This window comes from Eretmochelys imbricata, chromosome 4 (genome assembly GCF_965152235.1).
Source record: "Eretmochelys imbricata isolate rEreImb1 chromosome 4, rEreImb1.hap1, whole genome shotgun sequence".
In the NCBI taxonomy this organism is placed as follows: domain Eukaryota; kingdom Metazoa; phylum Chordata; order Testudines; family Cheloniidae; genus Eretmochelys; species Eretmochelys imbricata.
Window position 1 is genome coordinate 138685487 of NC_135575.1, and position 19772 is coordinate 138705258.

At 42.9% G+C, this 19772-nt stretch overlaps 1 protein-coding gene across 1 annotated transcript in view; it reads right to left on the reverse strand.

The window, feature by feature from the left end:
- Positions 1-19512, reverse strand: part of SLC4A11 (solute carrier family 4 member 11) — a 115364-nt gene extending 95852 nt beyond the window's left edge. The window contains exons 1-3 of the mRNA XM_077816188.1: positions 19372-19512; positions 15443-15470; positions 12468-12620 (exon numbers count right to left, since the gene is read on the reverse strand). Of these exons, the coding sequence (XP_077672314.1) occupies positions 12468-12620; positions 15443-15470; positions 19372-19512 (322 nt within the window). The remainder of the gene's footprint in view (positions 1-12467; positions 12621-15442; positions 15471-19371) is intronic.
- Positions 19513-19772: the final 260 nt, after the last annotated feature.

The following is a 19772-nucleotide window of genomic DNA, read 5'->3' on the forward strand; positions in this document are numbered from 1 at the left end:
ACTGAATGAACATAGCTAACACACTGGGGCACATGTGTTGCAGGAGCGTCTTAGTGGCCTTTGTCTTTGTGTGTTTTCTTGGATTACTGGCTCTTGGTGCTTAGATACCCCAGTGATGGGTATCTAGGTAAAGAGACTGAGCAGACACAGCATAGAATTAGAGCTAGACAGAACACATCAAATTAGAACTAATCTGAACAGGTGGAGGCAGTTACATAAAATAATTTCATACAAAAAACAGGAGGATGGGGGGGAAATAGAATTTTAGAAAATATCTAAGAATAAAAAAAATATACCACGGTCATTTTGTATTTTCATTTCTATTTGTTATGCTACTCCTTGCTGAAAATAAAATTTTAAAAATCCCGAACAAGAATGTGGTTTGAAAATCTGTTAGAAAAATCTAATAAAAATAGTACTTTCATTACCTCTACCTATCTCTGCATGTAGCAAACAGAAACCAATAATAGTACAAGGATTCTAACTTTGCATTTGTTAAACTGTACTCCAGTTTGTCCGGAGATTTTTATAAAATTAATTAATACAAATCAGCAAATAAACCCCAGATGTACATCAGAACCTGTGCTTAGGTATCACACATTATGATTTGTATGATATTCAGCACGTGTACTGGTTTGCTCAGATTAGCTGTGAGAAGTTCATCGGGAGTTTAAAATACTATTACAGTGACAAATTGCACCATGTTGAATTCGCACTTGTGGCTTTGCATATGGGCTTTCAGAATTTCTAGCAGAGCACCATCACTGTAACAAAATGAGAAAAGCATTATCTAGTACCTAGGACAGAGTCTCTTTCCAACCATCAGCAGTGGCAAGCAGACTTTAATAGGACAGGTTAGCTTCTATAGCTTAACAAGAATGGGTCTGATGTGACAAAGATTCATAAATAGTATGCAAAAAGGAGTACTTATGGCACCTTAGAGACTAACCAATTTATTTGAGCATAAGCTTTCGTGAGCTACAGCATCCGATGAAGTGAGCTGTAGCTCACGAAAGCTTATGCTCAAATAAATTGGTTAGTCTCTAAGGTGCTACAAGTACTCCTTTTCTTTTTGCGCACACAGACTAACACGGCTGCTACCCTGAAACCTATAAATAGGATGATTTGATGTTTATTGTGACATTTACTCTATGCACCTGAAGGCAAAGTTTTCTCCACATAACCTGCTAACCTCCCATGATCGGGACAACCCGGAAACGCAAAAGAAAGTTTCCGATTTCATTTTTAAAAAGGAACTGCTAGAATTTTCCCATGCAAAGGCAGCCTTGAAAACAAACTCATTTAAAATGAATGATAGGTTTGAAAGCTTGTCCCATGCTTGTCACTCGCTTTCTCTAAAGCTATTCATTTACTCAAATTTCCTTCCCCTACTATGCCCCCAGGACTGGCCTTTGGGGTCTGCAAAAAATCACAACCACACGTTTTTGGGATGTCTCCACATTAAGGGACAGTGCACAAGTTGTATGTAGACCCACTCTAAGATTTTAAGATCTTTGGGGAAGGAACTGGCTTTTTAGTACAGCAGCCACAGCAAAAGGGTCCAGAACCTGATAGACTGCTCTAAGTGCTAGCATAATAAAATAAGTCAACTCCAGCTAATAAAGTTGAGCAAAGTAAGAGCAATTTCATTATTTTCTAGTTAAAAGTCTTATTTTCAGTTTTTGAAGAGATAATGTTTGGGCACTTAGACAAAAGCTAATAATTCTGCATCAGGGCTGGTGATTTCCCCCCCAAGGACTCAAACAAATTAAAACACATTTCTAACAGAGTTGGCACGAACCCTGGACTGCAGCATCAACGGCCATCCCACCATTTTGTAGTTTGTAGACAACACTTTTGTGGGGGCACTGTGAGCGGTGACAGGAACTCAACTCACGCCACTGTTCTTGAGAGGGGCGCTCAAATGGCTCTTCTGCTTTGCTGTTAGCCATGAGTATTCACTCCATGACTTAGCTGAGGGCCTCTCATTTGCAAGCTGGTCGACAGCCAGCATTAGAAATCAGGAAGACAGAGGCTCAGGTTTTCAGTGGTGCACTAACAGCAGCAAACGGACAAGGGATAAAGGCAGTCAGCTTCACAAGAACTTCTCCCTCCCACCCCCAGTGCAACTCTAATTGTGACATTTGGATTGGGCATTGGGGAGAAAAAATGAGTTTGAGGATTTAAACCCCAAATAAAATCAGAGCCCCCTAGTAGGGTTGCCAACTCTGACAAACTATTCCGGGAGCCAGTAATCTCACCGTAGAAGGCAATTAGGTTAGTCAGGCATGACTTGCCCTTGGTGAATCCATGTGAGTGTTTCTGATCACTTTCCTCTCCTCTAAGTGCTTCAAAAATTGATTCCTTGAGGACCTGCTCCATGATTTTTCCAGGGACTGAGGTGAGGCTGACTGGCCTATAGTTCCCCGGATCCTCCTTCTTCCCTTTTTTAAAGATGGGCACTACATTAGCCTTTTTCCAGTCATCCTGATCGCCATGAGTTTTCAAAGATAATGGCCAATGGCTCTGCAACTGCATCCACCAACTCCTTTAGCACTCTCGGATGCAGCGCATCTGGCTCCATGGACTTGTGCTCGTCCAGCTTTTCTAAAGAGACCCAAACCACTTCTTTCTCCACAGAGGGCTGTTCACCTCCTCCCCATGTTGTTCTGCAGAGTGCAGTAGTCTGGGAGCTGACCTTGTTCGTGAAAACAGAGGCAAAAAAAAAGCATTGAGTACATTAGCTTTCCAAATGTTGTGTGTACTGTTAGCTAACTGTTGTAAAGTGCTTTGGACAGAAGCACTATATTAAAAAAAAACCTTAAAACACTTTTTTTTGTTTTAGAAATTTCAAAGCACAACACTGATATTTTAATATCACTAGTCTAACCTTTTTAATGCGATGGATGTGCCCTCTCTCCCCTGCCGCCACAGCCCCCGAGCTGAGGCTGGGAAGTGGGGGTCTCTCCCCGGCAGGCGCAGCCCTGGAGCTGGGGAAAGTCACCTTTTTTCTCTGGCCTCTGCAGCCCTGCACATCCCAAATTCCCTCCACCCCCTGTTCTCACCCCACTGCCTCCTCCCACCTACCCCCTGTTCCCCCCAAGGCCACCACCTCACCTAGCACGTGCATCTTCTCCAAGGTCCAGGCACTTAATTAGTGGAGCCACTCCCGTTCCACTAATTAGGTGGGCCGCCTGGGTGCGGACCCCAGTTTGAGAACCTTTATCCGTGGACCCCAGTTTGAGAACCTCTGACATAAGCAATGACCCTGCCCCCAAATAGCTTACAATTTAAGAGCCATAACGAGTGAATGAGAGAAACAAGTGAGCTTGGGGGTGGGGGAAGGTCGCAGGGTAACAAATCTAATGGGATGTGCTTAGGTTCTTATCCAGGTGAACACAGCTCACTGTCTGTCTAGCTGTTAGTTTTGAGGGAAAACTGGACGGTGAGTAAGGTGTTGGCTTGATCAGTTCTGACTGGAAGTTTCTCTCATAGAAGGTGCGGGAGAGGGGAAAAAGCACAAAGGTACTTGTGACTAGAGAAAGACACCACCCCACTCCTGTTATTAACTGAAACGTTCAGACACAAGTCACTACGCAGAGCCGATTCTCTTGAAATAAAAGGTTCTGATACTTGCAAGAAAAATCGTCTACTGATCTGGCCCTAACCCTTGTGCTGGAAAATACTCCATTTAAAATGGTAATCGGCTCAAATAGGGCACTAAAGAAACCTCTCACAAATACATCTGAGCTCCCAGCCGCCTCCAAAGCAAATCCACTGTGAAGGAGCTAGAATTAGCACATACCTCTTGTATAAATGCTTGCCTTAGGCACAAAAAGAGGGTGTGTGTGTGGGGTGGGGTGTGGTGGGGGGGCGGTTAAGTTTGTAAACAGTGCTTTGAAAATACCTTGATCAGGAAGCTCGAAGGGAAGCCACCCCTCTCCACAATGTGACAACACAATTGGTGTGTCCACTTTCCATTATAGTATAGGAAACCCTAAGAGCCCAACATCCCACACTGACATCACACTTCTAAAATAGGAGTTATCAGATGTAATCCCTGGGTCAGCATTGTGCCAGTAGACATAAAAAGGCCTTTGGTATTCATGTGAGGAAATGTGACTATTGTGTGTAGAAGGATACCCAGTCAGGCCCAGACCACTTGTCTCTGGCCACTACTCTCCCTGGAATTCCTTGGCGCCACCACAGCGTTCCCCATCCCCTTTTTTAAAAAAAAAATTATCTTAACAAGGGCCTGACAGCATGCTGGAAAGCTGTGTTTTGCTAGTAAAGCAGCAGGCGAGTGTGTGCACGCGCGTGTGTCTCTGGAGTGTATTACAGGAAACTGTTGGCTCTCGGTATCTAGGAATGGTCTATTGTCTAGAGGGTGGAACAATCTTTATAATTTCTTGTGAAGTGTAAATTGTGTTCCATTATTATTTCTAACAAAGCCACATCCTTCCTTCAGACTGATTTTTCACCAGTCACTAATAACCAGGAATTTTTTCCCTTCAACTTTCAAGCACAAACATTCAGGCTCCTTGTTGCAGTCAGGGGCATAAATAAGTATTTGCAGTTATGAAATGTACAGTTTGCAAACAGATTATAAAATGATAGCAACTAGAGCCATGAGGCTCATGAACCTCCAACTGAATGGATCGCTCTGGTTTGAGTTCTCCTTTCTCCCTGGGCATTTTTTGCCTACTTTGATCCTCTATTGTGCCCTCTGTAGCATGGGGTTGCAGGGAACAATGCCAGAGTCTAATTCCACAAGGGTGAAAGCTCTGTTGGGACCTGCAACTCTTGGATACAGAGCAGAAAGGGGGTGTGAATCCTGTGGAGGACAGACTGCTCCCCACATGGGAGATCAGAGAGGGAAAGTGGGGAGAGGAGGAATGGCTTGGACTGGGGCAGAATTGCTACAGAGGCCTATATAGAAAGCAGGTAAGAAGGGCATTTCTTTGTGTTTATTGTGCATTTCTACCCGGAGATGTAAGTACATTGTAAACTCCTGTGCTTTTATGTTTGCAAATATTCAAGTGAGTCTTGAAAACAAGCCTATAGGAGATCTTGCCAACCCTGTATAACCTCCACTGCAAACCCCTCACAGACTTCCCTACCACCACCACCAGCTCCTGGTCTGAACCTTTCCCCACTTTTCCATCTCCCAAAAAAGTTTTTAAGAACCAGAGTATCCTAAAGGGTAGCAGCGTTGCTGAGATTGTTCTTTTATTCAGCCTGAAGATCACCCCCTCCCCCGAACCTTCCCAAAAAACCTTGTCTACACGATGAGCAATGGCAAGGCCCCAGGCAGACATGAGCAAGTACCTGTAATCACCCCAAGTCCTTCCTACCATAAATAAACACAGCCATTTAACAGTACAGCCTTTCTACCTCTGCCAAAGACGATAGCATCCAATATTCAAATAATACCAGGGGCTGAAGAACAAGTTATATTGGGGGCTCTCCAGCAACCACAAGGAAACAACACACATATATGTGAACAGGTTCAGTGACCCAAGTGCCAAAACTGAGCCAACCTTTAGTATCTGGGCACCTAGACTGATTTAGGCTATGGGTGAAAGCTGGTTTAGACAGTAATGACTGGGCTAGCTAAAAATGAGGGGTTTTTTTTGAAATGTATATTCTATTTTTTTGCTACACCATTCCCTATGGTACAGAATTATATGACAATAGTTAATTAGTTGTCATAATTTTATGGCCCATGCTATGCCCTGTTGCTCAACATTGTTTAATCCCACGCAAAGATATTTTAAAATAAAATTATAGCAAAGAGTATCTAATTATGCATGTACTGAGTTGTATGTCCATTACATGAGGTTATTAACTAGAAGGGTTCGTAGCAGAGCTGTCACCATGTCCATAATTCTACTCTATTAGTTTATACTTCTTTCAAGCTCCTATCCCCGATGGCTCTTGGTACTTTTACAAGTGCTTATTATTTGTACTAGACTGAAAGTGGGGTGGGTGCCTTATTCTGATGTTCTGGGGATTGCCCAGAGCAGTAAGGAGTTCTGTCACCTCTTCACTTGTAACTTTGGATGCCTTAATGCTGCCATGGCTCAGAGCCAGGATACCAGTAAACAGCCCCCAAGCATAAAGTTTCACCCTGGCTCTCACCAGCCCACTTTTCCTTGCAGGGTGACCCCAACGGTCATGCTGCTCTCAAGTCTCCCCAAATCCATCCTTCCTGAGTTCTTGACTAACAGACACTCCAACTTTTCCCCTCTGGTTCATCATCACCACCACCACCCTCCGAAGGCATGAAACCAGCTCCCCAGACACCAGCTTACTTTCACACACACACACAGACCTGCTTAAGGTAAAAATTAACAAAAAGTGTGTTTAATAGAAAAGTCACAGATTCAGAGATGAAATCATAAGAAAAAGCAAATGCATTCAAACTACACACACAAAAAACAAACATAAAAACCCAACTTCAGGCTTTACACTTATATTAGAAAAGGGAATTAGTCTAATATAAAAGTTACCTGTTATCACTGAGCAGTTTTCCCAGAATACACTCTGTCATAGACAGCATCCAGCATTTCACCGACAGCTACCTGCTTAGAGGCTACCCCTCAGAATGAAAACTTCAGTTTCTTTTTAAGGGCTCCCTCCCGGCTTTTCTTTTCTCCTGGCATGGTGACTCATGGTTGCTTAGGGTGGGGAAATCTAGCACAGTTGTTTCCCATTAACCCTAATGGCCAACCATTTGTCTCTTCCTGGGTTATACAATGCTAGGTGCTTGGAGCTAGTCTCATCTGTCTGGGGAGACAGCTCCACCCCAGCCTGGCTGATGACCACCCCGTTGTGTGGAGGAGCTGAATGTAGCAGCACAAATTATGAGCACCGTTTTATACCTACTCAAATACACAAATTCATAACCACATGTTCAGAGCATTACAGGCTTTCATAAAAGATCTTACTCCACATGTGTTCATACACAACATTGTCTACCACCAGTTGATTCAACTGCTTATGCTTTGGGGTTCAGACACCCTGTTCTCCAATTGGGGTGTCTGGACCCTGACTGAAACACTTACAGAATATCAGGTATATAAGATCCTTGCCCCAAAGAATCTGCAATCTAGAATTTGGACAGGATGAGCACCCAATAGAGGAGACTAGTTTATATACATAACTTAATAGTTACTGCAATCTTGTCTCCTGGACATCTCATTGCGGTTAAATTTATTTATTTATTTATTTATTAAAGTTTGCTTCATGTCATTAGTACTGCAAAGAACTCCAGGTACAGAGGATTAAAATATTATTCAGTCAAAATGAAAACCACCATGTCTGATACCTCTTCAGCAAATGGCTAGCACAAGAGATAAGTGTCTCATCATGCATTACAGATGATAGATCCAGGCTCCCTCTGAACAAGGGGTGGCGTGACATCTTGGAAAGGGTTTTGCAAGCTCCTGTTCAGAGATTTATATTCTGACGCCAGAAGGGACCACTGTGATCATCTAGTCTGACTTCCTGCAGAAAACTGGCTATAGAACTTCCCCAAATTAATTTCTCGAGTCAAGCTGCTGTTCGCTCAGCCACTGCCACTGGCTGCAACAGAGGTTGTATGACAAAATAGCCCGACCCACAAGAAAGTTAGTCACTGAGTAAGTTACCAAGAGGTTTATTAGGCTTTGACAAAATAGATAAATAAAACAGTGAGCAAAATCCAGGTGTAGCTGTCTTCTATGCTTTTAGTAGTATTAGAGCCTTAATAATTCTTATGAATCTTAACTTCAAGGCACAGCTGGAACGGTTACATAAAAGTATGATCTGAAGTCTGTACATGTAACCTAGATTCAGAGCTTCCAAGGCCAGACAAGACCATTGTGATCATCTAGTCTGATCTCCTGCCTAACACCGCCCACAGAACTTCCCCAAAATAATTCCTAGAGCAGATCTTTTAGACAAACGTTCAACATTTATTGAAAAATTATTAGTTATAGAAAATCCACCATGACCCTTGGTAAGATGTCCAATGGTTAATTACCTTCCCTATAAAAAATTTGCACCTTCTTTCCAGTCTGAATTTGTCTAGCTCCAACTTCCAGACAGTGAATTGGGTTCTACCTTTCTCTGCTAGATTGAAGAACCTACTATTAAATATTTGTTCCCCACGTAGGTACTTATAAACTGTATTTATGTCATCCCTTAACCTTCTCTTTGTTAAGCTAAATAGACTGAGCTCCTTGAGTCTATCATTATAAGACATGTTTTCTAATCCTTTAATCATTCACAGGGTATTTCTCTGAACCTGCTTCAATTTATCAACATCCTTCTTGAACGGTGGACACCAGAACTGGACACAGCATTCCAGTAGTGGTCTTACTAATGCCAAATGTAGAAGTAAAAATAACCTCTCTATTCCTACTTAAGATTCTCCTGCTAGACAAATTCAGACTGGAAATAAGACTTTGGTTTTTTGTTTTTGTTTTTTTTTAAAACCAGGATAGTAATTAACAATTGGAACAATTTACAAAGGGTCGTGGTGGATTCTACATCACTGATTTTTAAAATTGGGATTGAATGTTGTTTTCTAAAAGATATACTGTAGGAATTTTGTGGGATTCTCTAGGATGTGTTATACAAGATATCAGACTAGATGATCACAGTGGTCTCTTCTGGCCTTGAAACCTATTAATTAGTCATTTGGCCCTCCCAACAACATACGTGGTGTGGATTATACACAACCTGTGTGAACACAGGATAGTTTGTGCTGGCCAGCCTAGAAACAGAATAGCTAATCAAAGGAAACAGAATCATCTGACCACTCTTCTTGGAGGTACACAATTAATTATCCAGGATTAATGTGATTTGCTTACTAAAGCTTCCGTGTTTATGATTAGAGCTGGGTGAATTTTTTTGGACAAATTAGTTTGCTGAAAAATGCAGTCTCAATCAACCCAAAGCTATTTGCAAAACTGAAATGAATTCAAAGAATTTTGGCCAAAAATATTTTTCAGGACTTAGCTCCCATTCACAACATGAGAGGAAGAGGTGCCCTACTTGTAAGTTTTAGCCCCCTGGTTAAGACAGTCACCTGGGAGGTGGAGACCCAGGTTCAACTCCACCATTGGCTTGATCTGGAGAAGGGCTTTGGACACAGGTCTCCAACACTACAGGAGAATGCCCTTTCCACTAGGCTCTGGGATATTCTGGTAAAGGGGCTCTCAATCTCTCTTGTTGAAGTTGTTCCACTTGGTATAAACAGTCATTGGAGCAGGGATTTGAACTTGGCCTCCCACATCCTACACGAGTCCCTAACTACCAGGCGAGAGTCATTCTCACTTCTTTTGTTGGCCCAATGGCTATTCATTGTCATTCATAGTGGCAATTTATAGTCAATCATAATGACTGTGACAGGGCAAGACTGAGATCCTAGAATGGATTTTTTTCCAATTACTGGGTTTGTGGATTTTTTACTTTCCTCTTTATTTTTTGAAACGGCAAGCAAACCTAAACAAATCAGTTTTTTGCCCAGAACTATTTATGATGTGCCAGTTACATTTGCTGCCATGAACGTGACAAACGTATTTGAAGTTACAATTGCACAGAAATGCGACACAGATTTATCAAATACCTGACCTTGGAATACGTGAATACATGTTTCTGTATTTTTCTGTAAAAAATCCTGTGTTCTGTTTTATCACACATTCACTTATATTGGATGCAGTAACTTTATGCATGTTTCTCCCTCTCTCCTTTTATATATTACAATAAAAATACAAATTAGAAACAAGACAACAGAATACAAGAGTGACATTCAAATCAGAAAATGCCATCCCGCTAATTAACTACTCTTACACCCACAGTGTCTTCACAGACACTACGTCACCCTAACTACACTGACATAAGCCCTAGGCCTCTTGAGGAGATGGAGTTATTACGTCAGTGTAGAAGGGCACTTACATCGGTGGGAGCATGGTTACAGTATGTAAGCTGATACAATTAGTGGGGCTGTCAATTAATTGCAGTTAACTCACACGATTAACCCAAAAAAATTAATCGCCGTTTTAATCGCACTGTTAAACAATAAATACCAACTGAAATCTTAAATGTTTTTGGATTTTTTTTCTGCATGTTCAAACATATTGATTTCAATTACAACACAGCATACAGTGCTCACTTTATATTATTTTTATTACAAATATTTGCACTATAAAAATGGCAAACAAAAATAGCATTTTTCAATTCACCTCATACAAGTACTGTAGTGCAATCTCTACAGTGCAATTTACACTGTGAAAGTCAATTTACGAACGTAGATTTTTTTTTTTGTTACGTAACTGCACTCAAAAACAAAACAATGTAAAACTTCAGAGCCCACAATTCCACTCAGTCCTACTTCTTGTTCAGTCAATCGCTAAGACAAACAAGTTTGTTTACATTTACGGGAGATAATGCTGCCAGCTTCTAATTTACAATGTCACCGGAAAGTAAGAACTGGCGTTCCCATGGCATTTTTGTAGCCGACATTGCAAGGTATTTACGTTCCAGATACGCTGAACATTCGTATATCCTTCATGCTTTGGCCACCATTCCAGAGGACATGCTTCCATGCTGATGACGCTAGTTAAAAAATAATGTGTTAATTAAATTTGTGACTTAACTCCTTGGGGGAGAATTGTATGTCTCCTGTTCTGTGTTTTACCCGCATTCTTCCTTATAGTTCATGTTATAGCAGTCTTGGATGATGACCCCCAGCACTTCTTGTTTGTTTTAAGAACATTTTCACTGCAGATCTGACAAAACACAAAGAAGGTACCAGTGAGAGGTTTCTAAAGATAGCTACAGCACTTGACCCAAGGTTTAAGAATCTGAAGTGCCTTGCAATATCTGAGAGGAATGAGGTGTGGAGCATGCTTTCAGAAGTCTTAATAGAGCAACAGTCCAATGCGGAAACTACAGATACTAACCACCAAAAAAGAAAATCAACCTTCTGCTGGTGGCATCTGACTCATATGATGAAAATGAACTTGCTCCAGTCTGCACTGCTTTGGATTGTTATCGAGCACAACCCATCATCAGCATGGACGCATGTCCTCTGGAATGGTGGTTGAAGCATGAAGAGACATATGAATCTTTAGCGCATCTGGCACGTAAATATCTTGTGACGCCAGCTACAACAGTGCCATGAGAACGCCTGTTCTCACTTTCAGGTGACACTGCAAACAAGAAGCGGTAGCATCATCTCCTGCAAATGTAAACAAACTTGTTTGTCTGAGCAACTGGCTGAACAAGTAGGAGGACGGAGTGGACTTACAGGCTCTGAAGTTTTACACTACATTCAAAAATAAAAGTTAGTTTTTGTACATAATTCTACATTTGTAAGTTCAACTTTCATGATAAAGAGTGCACTACAGTACTTGTTTTAGGTGAATTGAAAAATACTATTTACTGTGTTTCTTTTTTACAGTGCAAATATTTGTAATAAAAAATAATATAAAGTGAGCACTGTACACTTGGTATTCTGTATCATAACTGAAATCAATATATTTGAAAATGTGGAAAACATGCAAAAATATTTAAATAAATGGTATTCTATTACTGTTTAACAGTGCGATTAATCACGTGATTAATTTTTTAAAATCTCTTGACAGTCCTAATAATTAGTGCCTTATGTTGTCCTACCTCTGTAGTGTAGACAAAGCCTTACAAATGCTGATGTGAAGAAAAGTTTTGATACTGGAAAACACCTTATTTTACTCAGCTTTCACTGAAAAATGCAAAACAGAGCCTTTCTGGCATCCAGCCCACAGCTATGGAACTCACTTCTAGAAGTTCAGAGAGGTCGCCATGTTAGTCTGTATCAGCAAAAACAACGAGGAGTCCTTGTGGCACCTAACAAATTTATTTGGGCATAAGCTTTCGTGGGCTAAAACCCACTTCATTGGTCATTATGATAGTCCACCTCAGTACTTTCAGAGCTCAATAGAAAACCCACTTCAACCTCATTTCGCCACCCCCTCACACTCACTGAAAGTAAAAAACAAAACAAAGAGAGAGAGAACTTAGTGTACACCGAGGTATATACTTTCAAAAAAATGGGTCCTTTAAATTGGTCTCCCAAGTCCATTTTTAGAACTACATCTACATAAAACGTGTAGGCACTAACATAAAAATCTCTCAATTTTCAACAATGCTGAGCAGGCAGCAGCTCTCACTGAAGTCAATGAGTGCTTCCAGGCTTGCATGTGGGGTCAGCTTTTCAGAGGCACGAATAGTATTTAGGTACCTGTCATTGAAAGTCAATAGTAGTTAGATCCCTAACTGATGTTTGTGACTTTGAAAATCTCCCTTGGATACCACAGCTTTTGTTGGGCAAATACCTACCAGGGGAAGTCTGTATCAGAAAAGCAGGGAGATCAAGGCAGGTATAGTTTGACCTCTTCACATTTCAGTAAGGATTGTAGAGAACACAATGCACTTACCAGTTACATTCTGTTGTACTTCCAAATTGACATTCACAAAGAATCGGATGCTGTCCCCGGAAACAATTGAGGAATTTACAGTGTCAAAGAGCTCTTCTCCTCCTACTTCTTCTTTGTTCTCACAGCCGTCATCGGTGTCACATTTAAGATAACCTGTAAATAAAAATAACACGTCTTCATTATACTCTTTGCCCTTCACAAGCAATAGAACCAAGACCATAATGAAAAGGTCCCTCATTATATCAAACCTTTTTCACAAGCAAAACAAAGAAGAATATTTTGCAATTTTACTTTGTGGGTGACATCTCCTCAAGCCTGCAAGAGGATTCCCTTCTATTCGACATTGGTGAGGCTTCATCTGGAGTACTGTGTCCAGTTTTCGGCCCCACACTACAAGAAGGATGTGGAAAAACTGGAGAGAATCCAGCGGAGGGCAACAAAAATGATTAGGGGTCTGGAACACATGACTTACGAGGAGAGGCTGAGGGAACTGGGATTGTTTAGTCTTCGGAAGACAAGAATGAGGGGAGATTTGATAGCTGCTTTCAACTACCTGAAAGGTGGTTCCAAAGAGGATGGATCTAGACTATTCTCAGCAGTAGCAGATGACAGGACAAGGAGTAATGGTCTCAAGTTGCAGTGGGGGAGATTTAGATTGGATATTAGGAAAAACTTTTTCACTAGGAGGGTGGTGAAACACTGGAATGCGTTATCTAGGGAGGTGGTGGAATCTTCTTTCTTAGAAGTTTTTAAGGTCAGGCTTGACAAAGCCCTGGCTGGGATGATTTAACTGGGGATCAGTCCTGCTTTGAGCAGGGGGTTGGACTAGATGACTTCCTGAGGTCCCTTCCAACCCTGATATTCTATGATTTTATGATTCTATGATTTGCTACTTCAAAATTGTTACGTTATAGTATTCCCCACATTCAGAAAGCACAGCAGACCAGAACAGAGCTCTACCATGGCCTTGAAGAAGAATGCTGCCCTATATGTTAGCATTAGTAAACCTGTAAGGTCTTCTTTACACTACGGGGGGAGATCGAGCTAAATTACCCAACTTCAGCTCTATGAATAATGTAGCTGAAGTAGATGTACTTAGATCTACTCACTGCGGGGTCCACACTATGCTAAGTTGATGGGTGAGCATCTCCCCACTCCCCTTGCGCTTCTCGTTCAGGTGGAGTACAGGAGTTAACGGGAGAGCGATCTGACGTTGATTTAGCAGGTCTTCACTAGACCCACTAAATCAACCGCCGATGTATTGACTGCCGCATGTCGATCCCTCAGTAAATGTAGACAAGCCCTAAGACTCTCACACAGGATGTAGTAGCAAACAATTCAGAGAAGTCTAGGAACTGGTATTGAAAAATACTGCTATAAAAAAAAAATCTTTAAAAAAAAATCTTTAAAAAAAATACAACACATTAAGTAAATAGTAAAATTCATTTATATACGCTATATGGAAGAATCAAAAACGTACTTGCTTATGGTTATGAAATTCCTTTTTTCAAGCATTAATTGCATTACTATAGCACTGGTGAAAGGGGAAGGAGCAACAGTCATGGAAAATGAAGCTTCCCATTCGGCCACAGAACAGACATAGAATTAGTAGCAGCAGCGCAAGTGTCCCTACAAACCTAAATAACGTCCTTCTTTAGAGGCTGGGTCTAATTATGAGGGAGCAGTTCAATGCCAATGTGCATTCAGTACTTGATCTCTATTATCAGACTGCCAACAATGATGCTAATTAATGCAACATGCGTAGGGGTAGTTGGACTGTGATGTTGAAACTTGTCCAACTGAAGCTGGATTGAGAACAACTCATCTTACACATGCCACTCAAAAGCTATGAGACAGTAAAAAATTAATAATAAATAATAATAATGTAGGCCCCATATCTGCAAAGCACAAATGTACCCATCCCTATTCAGCAATGCACTTCAGTTGGGGCGTCGGTCACTATCTTTCTGGGCTACCAAACTGATGACCTACAAGTGAGCATTTCTATCGCTCCATTCATGTTTCAGTGAAACCATCCAAATCAGAAAGCCAGGGTTTACCATGGGATCTAGCTCTCAGCAATACAGAAACTTCACTTTGGATTCTTTATTTGAAAACTGACAGCATTTTGCCTTGCAGGGGAGGAGGTAGCGGATACATGAGAAGAAGACAAGTCTTAATTGTTGTGTCCTAACGGGGTAAGGAACAGGGGCATACCTGATCAGATGAGTTGATATACCAATGAGGCAGACAAATCTCTTAATTACAAGAGACAATTTTAGATCCTTTTGCAGCATTATAATTATAGCTTAATCTAGTCTCATTCACCATTTCATTTTATTACAAACCAACTGAAATACCCTGGTGCTGTGTAATTCTTCAAATCAAATGTGATGCATTAACAAGTTTTATATTACCAGAAAGTTATTTACGCAATTTCCACCCCGTTAGTGGCAAGTTATATATAGCACACAGACAAAATACACTGACATTTTATTAGTGTGTTTTTAGGGACAACAGCAAGCTAAAGCAACTAGTTTCAGAACATAAACAAAAGCCTGTAGAATAGAAACTAATATCACATTGATGGAACTTTTTTTTAATCCTTGTAAGAAATCTAGATGTAAAAAAGGACTGCCAAGAAGAGGAGTTTAAACTCAAACTCAAATAAATTTTTCAGGACATCAGGCTGACAGTTTGCCACCACAAAACAAAGAACTCCCTAATTTCAAGACCACAACAGGAACTCTAAGCTGTGACACTTGAACTTCAGCACTTCCTGTTGCAAATTATCTTTCGAGGCTTGTTCTTGCACAATGTGCTGACTAAGAAGATACCTATTCTGCATTTTTTGGTTTAGGATCAGAAGCCTATGCCAGCTTCCATTCTGCAGAAAGTAGAGTTCATTGGGTCTATTCAGGTTTTTATGTAAGGCCCACCACCTCAGAGGAGCGCTACCATGAGTCTGAGTGCACCTTCTAGAACAAGAACGTACAAGATTACCTACAGCAAAAAAAAAACAAACAAAAAAAAAAAACCCAAAGTTTACTCTTCATTGTCCTTCCCCACTATGAGAAACAAGTTAAGTACTTTATTTCCTCCCTCACACACACTTTACCATATACAAATGGAATAAGGGACATGCTTAACCATTTCTACAATTTTGAATTATCTTACCCGAAGGCTTCCAGAGGGCTCTGGGGGAGAATGTATTATTCCCAGGACTAGATAATATTGTTTTGTGCTTCGTTGTCAAAGCAGCAGCCTTTAGGTAACCCTATTCCCCAGCTGCTTCTTCACAGTTCACCATGATTTACCTGCAACAGCTCATGGGAGAAGGAAAACGCAGAGGCGATGCATGGGGGGCATGCAGGGTCACATAGCCCCACCAGATCTGTGCCAGGGTTTGCAGCCGGGCCCTCTCCTTGTGCAGCAGCTCCTTGCAAGCTGCAGCCATGGGGAGAGGGAGCAGCAAAGAAGCTGGGTGCTGGAGTTGGGGTGGGGGTGGTATGCCTAGGGTGTGTGACACCAGGGTTGCCAATTTTGGCTGGATGTATTCCTGGAGGTTTCATCACATGACAATCTTTAATTAAAGATTAATCTTTAATCCCTGGAGATTCCAGGACAATCCTTGAGGGATCCTGTATCCATCATAGCATTGCACGGTGGTGGCTCCATCAGCAAATTTTATTTAGGTGGTGGAATGCCCAGTTAACCTGGACAGTCTTCCCACAGTTTCTGATGCAAGTCCATCCATTGCAAGGAAAACTGCAGGTAACTTTGTGGATTTAAATCAATCCAGGTTAGACTAAACTGTCTGTGTCCAGGAGATGTGGTAACGCGTGGAGGAGACAAAAAGCTAGGTCTTCACTGCTTGAATTTCAGCCAGTGCCACTTACAGACATTTTGGGAGAACTTCATGCCACCATCTGTGTTTGAATCCTGGTCTTCCCATGCAGGTATGGGCCGGGTGGCAAGCACTGAGCCTTCGGCTGGTTGAAATTATCAGTGCCTCCTTTGAGGAGGGCAGGCTGTCAATTGATTTAAAAGGAAGCACGTATTGGGCCTGTGCTCAAGGAAAATCATCTAGTCAATCGGTATCTAATTGATCATTTTTGTTTAAGGTTATAGAACTGGTTGTGCCAAGAAAACTCTCAGAGCATTGAGATTGGGCTGGTTACATTTAACTTTGTCAATCAAGGCTCTGACCCAAGTCAGGCACAGATACTGCAATTTTTATGTTAGTTGATGATTTCGTTCCAGCAATGGATAACACCTAATGTCCATGCACATATCATTAGCTCTATCAGCTGCCTTAGATACTGTGGATAATTAGGTGCTGTTGACTCATTACAGTCCCTGGTGGAAGTGGACAGGGCTGCCCACAATTGACTGTTCTTTTCTGTCTGACAGATACTGCAGCGGATCGCTTGGGGCAGTGCTATTCTTCCCCAAGTTCCTTCCTGGTTCTTTGTTGTCACCCCTCTTATGCAATGTGTGAAGTAGTGAGGAGAGCCTAGTAAGGCTGTATACTCAGGTTACAATTGTTTAAGTACATTGTTAACTCACAGCTTCGGCTCTGACTCACCGAGCCCAACGGAATGTGGTTGAGTGTCTTTCAATGTTTGAGTGCAGCTGAGGCATGGATGGCCACAAGTTGGTTGATACTCACTTCCAGATAAGACTAAGCCAATTGCAGTGGGCAAGGGAAGCAATCAGATAGTAAGGGTATGTCTACACTGGCAGAGCTACATCACCAGAAGTTACATCACCACTCAGAGAGCGCTGAAGGGAAACCGCTGTTGTGTGTTCACACTGTCAGCTGCCCGCGCAAGACCATGTTCACACTTGGCGGCACTTGCAGAGGAATTCGGAGTGGTGCACTCTGGGCAGCTATCCCACAGAGCATCTCTTCCTCTTCTGCCGCTAAGACTTGTGGGAAGGTGGTGGTGGGGTGTCGTAGAGCATCCTGGGTCCTGTCTCAATGCCCCATGATGCATTTGCTTCACATCCCAGCAATCCCTGTGCTTCAGTCTGCACTTGGTGCCATCTTTCAATGGTTTGTGTATTGCATGCCCTGCCCTGCCTCTTCTGTCTGCAGGAATGGATCCCGCACTGACCAATACGCTGCTGACTCTGACTAACACATCATGAGTGGCAGTGGAGTTATTCCTTAAACTACAAAGGCAAGAAGAGTTCGACATTGATCTCGCCACGCGTAGTAGCTACGACATGAGATTGCGTGTGACATTCACGGAGGTGCTGCTGACCACAGTGGAACGCTGCTTTTGGGCTCAGGAAACAAGCACTGAGTGGCGGGATCACATTGTCATGCACATCTGGGATGATGAGCAGTGGCTGCAGAACTTTCAGATGAGAAAAGCCACCTTCATGGGACTGTGTGAGGAGCTCGCCCCAGCCCTGCAGTGCAAGGACACGAGAATGAGAGCTGCCCTGTAGTTGGAGAAGCATGTGGCAATTGCACTGTGGAAACTGGCTACTCCAGACTGCTACTGATCTGTCGCTAACCAGTTCGGAGTGGGAAAGTCGACCATTGGACTTGTGTTGACGGAAGTGTGCAGAGACATTAATCACATCCTGCTCCAAAAGACCGTGACTCTGGGTTACGTGCGTTACATTGTGGATGGCTTTGCACAAATGGGCTTCCCTAACTGCAGAGGGGCGATGGATGACACGCACATTCCAATTCTGGCACCAGACCACCTAGCCACCGAGTACATTAATCTCAATGGTTTTCGAGGTGCTTGTGGATCACCATGGGCGTTTCACAGACATTAAAGGAGGCTGGTCTGGAAAGATGCATGACGCACGCATCTTTCGGAACACTGGCCTGTTAAGGAAGCTGCAAGCCGGGACTTTCTTCCCGAACTAGAAGATCACCATAGGGGAAGTCGAAATGCCCATTGTGATCCTGGGAGACCCTGCTTACCCCTTAATGCTGTGGCTTATGAACCCATACACGGGGCCCTTTGACAGCAGTAAGGAGCAGTTCAACAACAGGCTCAGCAAGTGCAGAATGACTGTTGAGTGTGTTTTTGGCCATTTAAAGGCCCGCAGGCACTGTCTATATGGGAGGCTAGACCTGGCCACTGACAATATTCCTATGCTTATAGCCGTGTGCTGTACGCACCATAATATTTGTGAAGAGAAGGGTGAAAGCTTCACTCAGGGCTGAACTACTGAGGCTCAGTGCCTGGAGGCTGAATTTGAACAGCCAGAGACCGGGGCTATTAGAGGGGCACAGCGCAGGAACATAAGGATCAGCGATGCCTTGAGGCAGCAATTCAAAGATGAAAGCTGCTAATATCTGTTGCTGTGCTCGGGAGGGCCGTGCTTGTAATGCTAGGAGAGGATTGTGATTGGTACAGACGATGCACTGTGAAGGTTTAAGAAAATTGCCTGTTGCTTCGTAGGGCTCTGTTTGTTTTCAATTAATGGAATAAAGATTGCTTTCAAACCAACACAATTCTTTTATTAAAAAAAATAACTGCAGGGGGGAGAGAGAGACAGAGAGAGAGAGACAAAAAGCCACACCAGCACTGTGGGGAATGGGGGATCCCAGGAGGAGGTGGGGTCCCGGGACAGTTAAAGATTTGTTGTATGTCCAGGTGTCACATGCAACCTTCTCCTTTGGAGCACAGTGCAGCAGGTACTGAACTGCAGCAGGATTAAACTGCAGAGGGCCGGGTGTTGAGTGCAGTGGGTACTGGGAGGCCGCAGTGCTGGACTATGACGGGGGAGGAGTGGAATGCCGCGGGAACAGACTGGAGCCAGGAGGTTGATAACCGTGTGTCGGCCGTGTCTGGGGGCGGGGGCATGGAAAAGAGTTTTGGGACAGTAGCTGCAGGGGAGGGCTGGCATGGAGCTGCTCAGTTAGCAGTGCCTGGAGCGTGTCCGCTTGGTGCTCTATAAAGTTTAAGAGCCGCTCCGTGGCTTTGTTCTGGCGCACCGCATTCTCCTTTCGGTCCCTCTTCTTGCTGTCTTGCCACTCCTTCAGGTCTTGTTTTCCGGATGCGGAGTGCATCGCGACATCACACGGTGTCCTCTTTAGTTCTTCGTGGCGGGGGGAGCGCTTATAATCATTCCGGTCCCCACGTTTTCCACAGGCTGTGTTCATTATGGAAGACATCTCGCTGCTGAGGGTGAGCAAGGAATCAAGGGAGGGTCTTTGCCAAGACTGCGGCTTCCAACCTGGCCCTTATGAGGGTTGCCCGTGTGCAACAATGGTCTCTCTCCGTGACAGCAGAGTGGCGCGGGAAAGTTACCCTTAATGGGGCAAGAAAC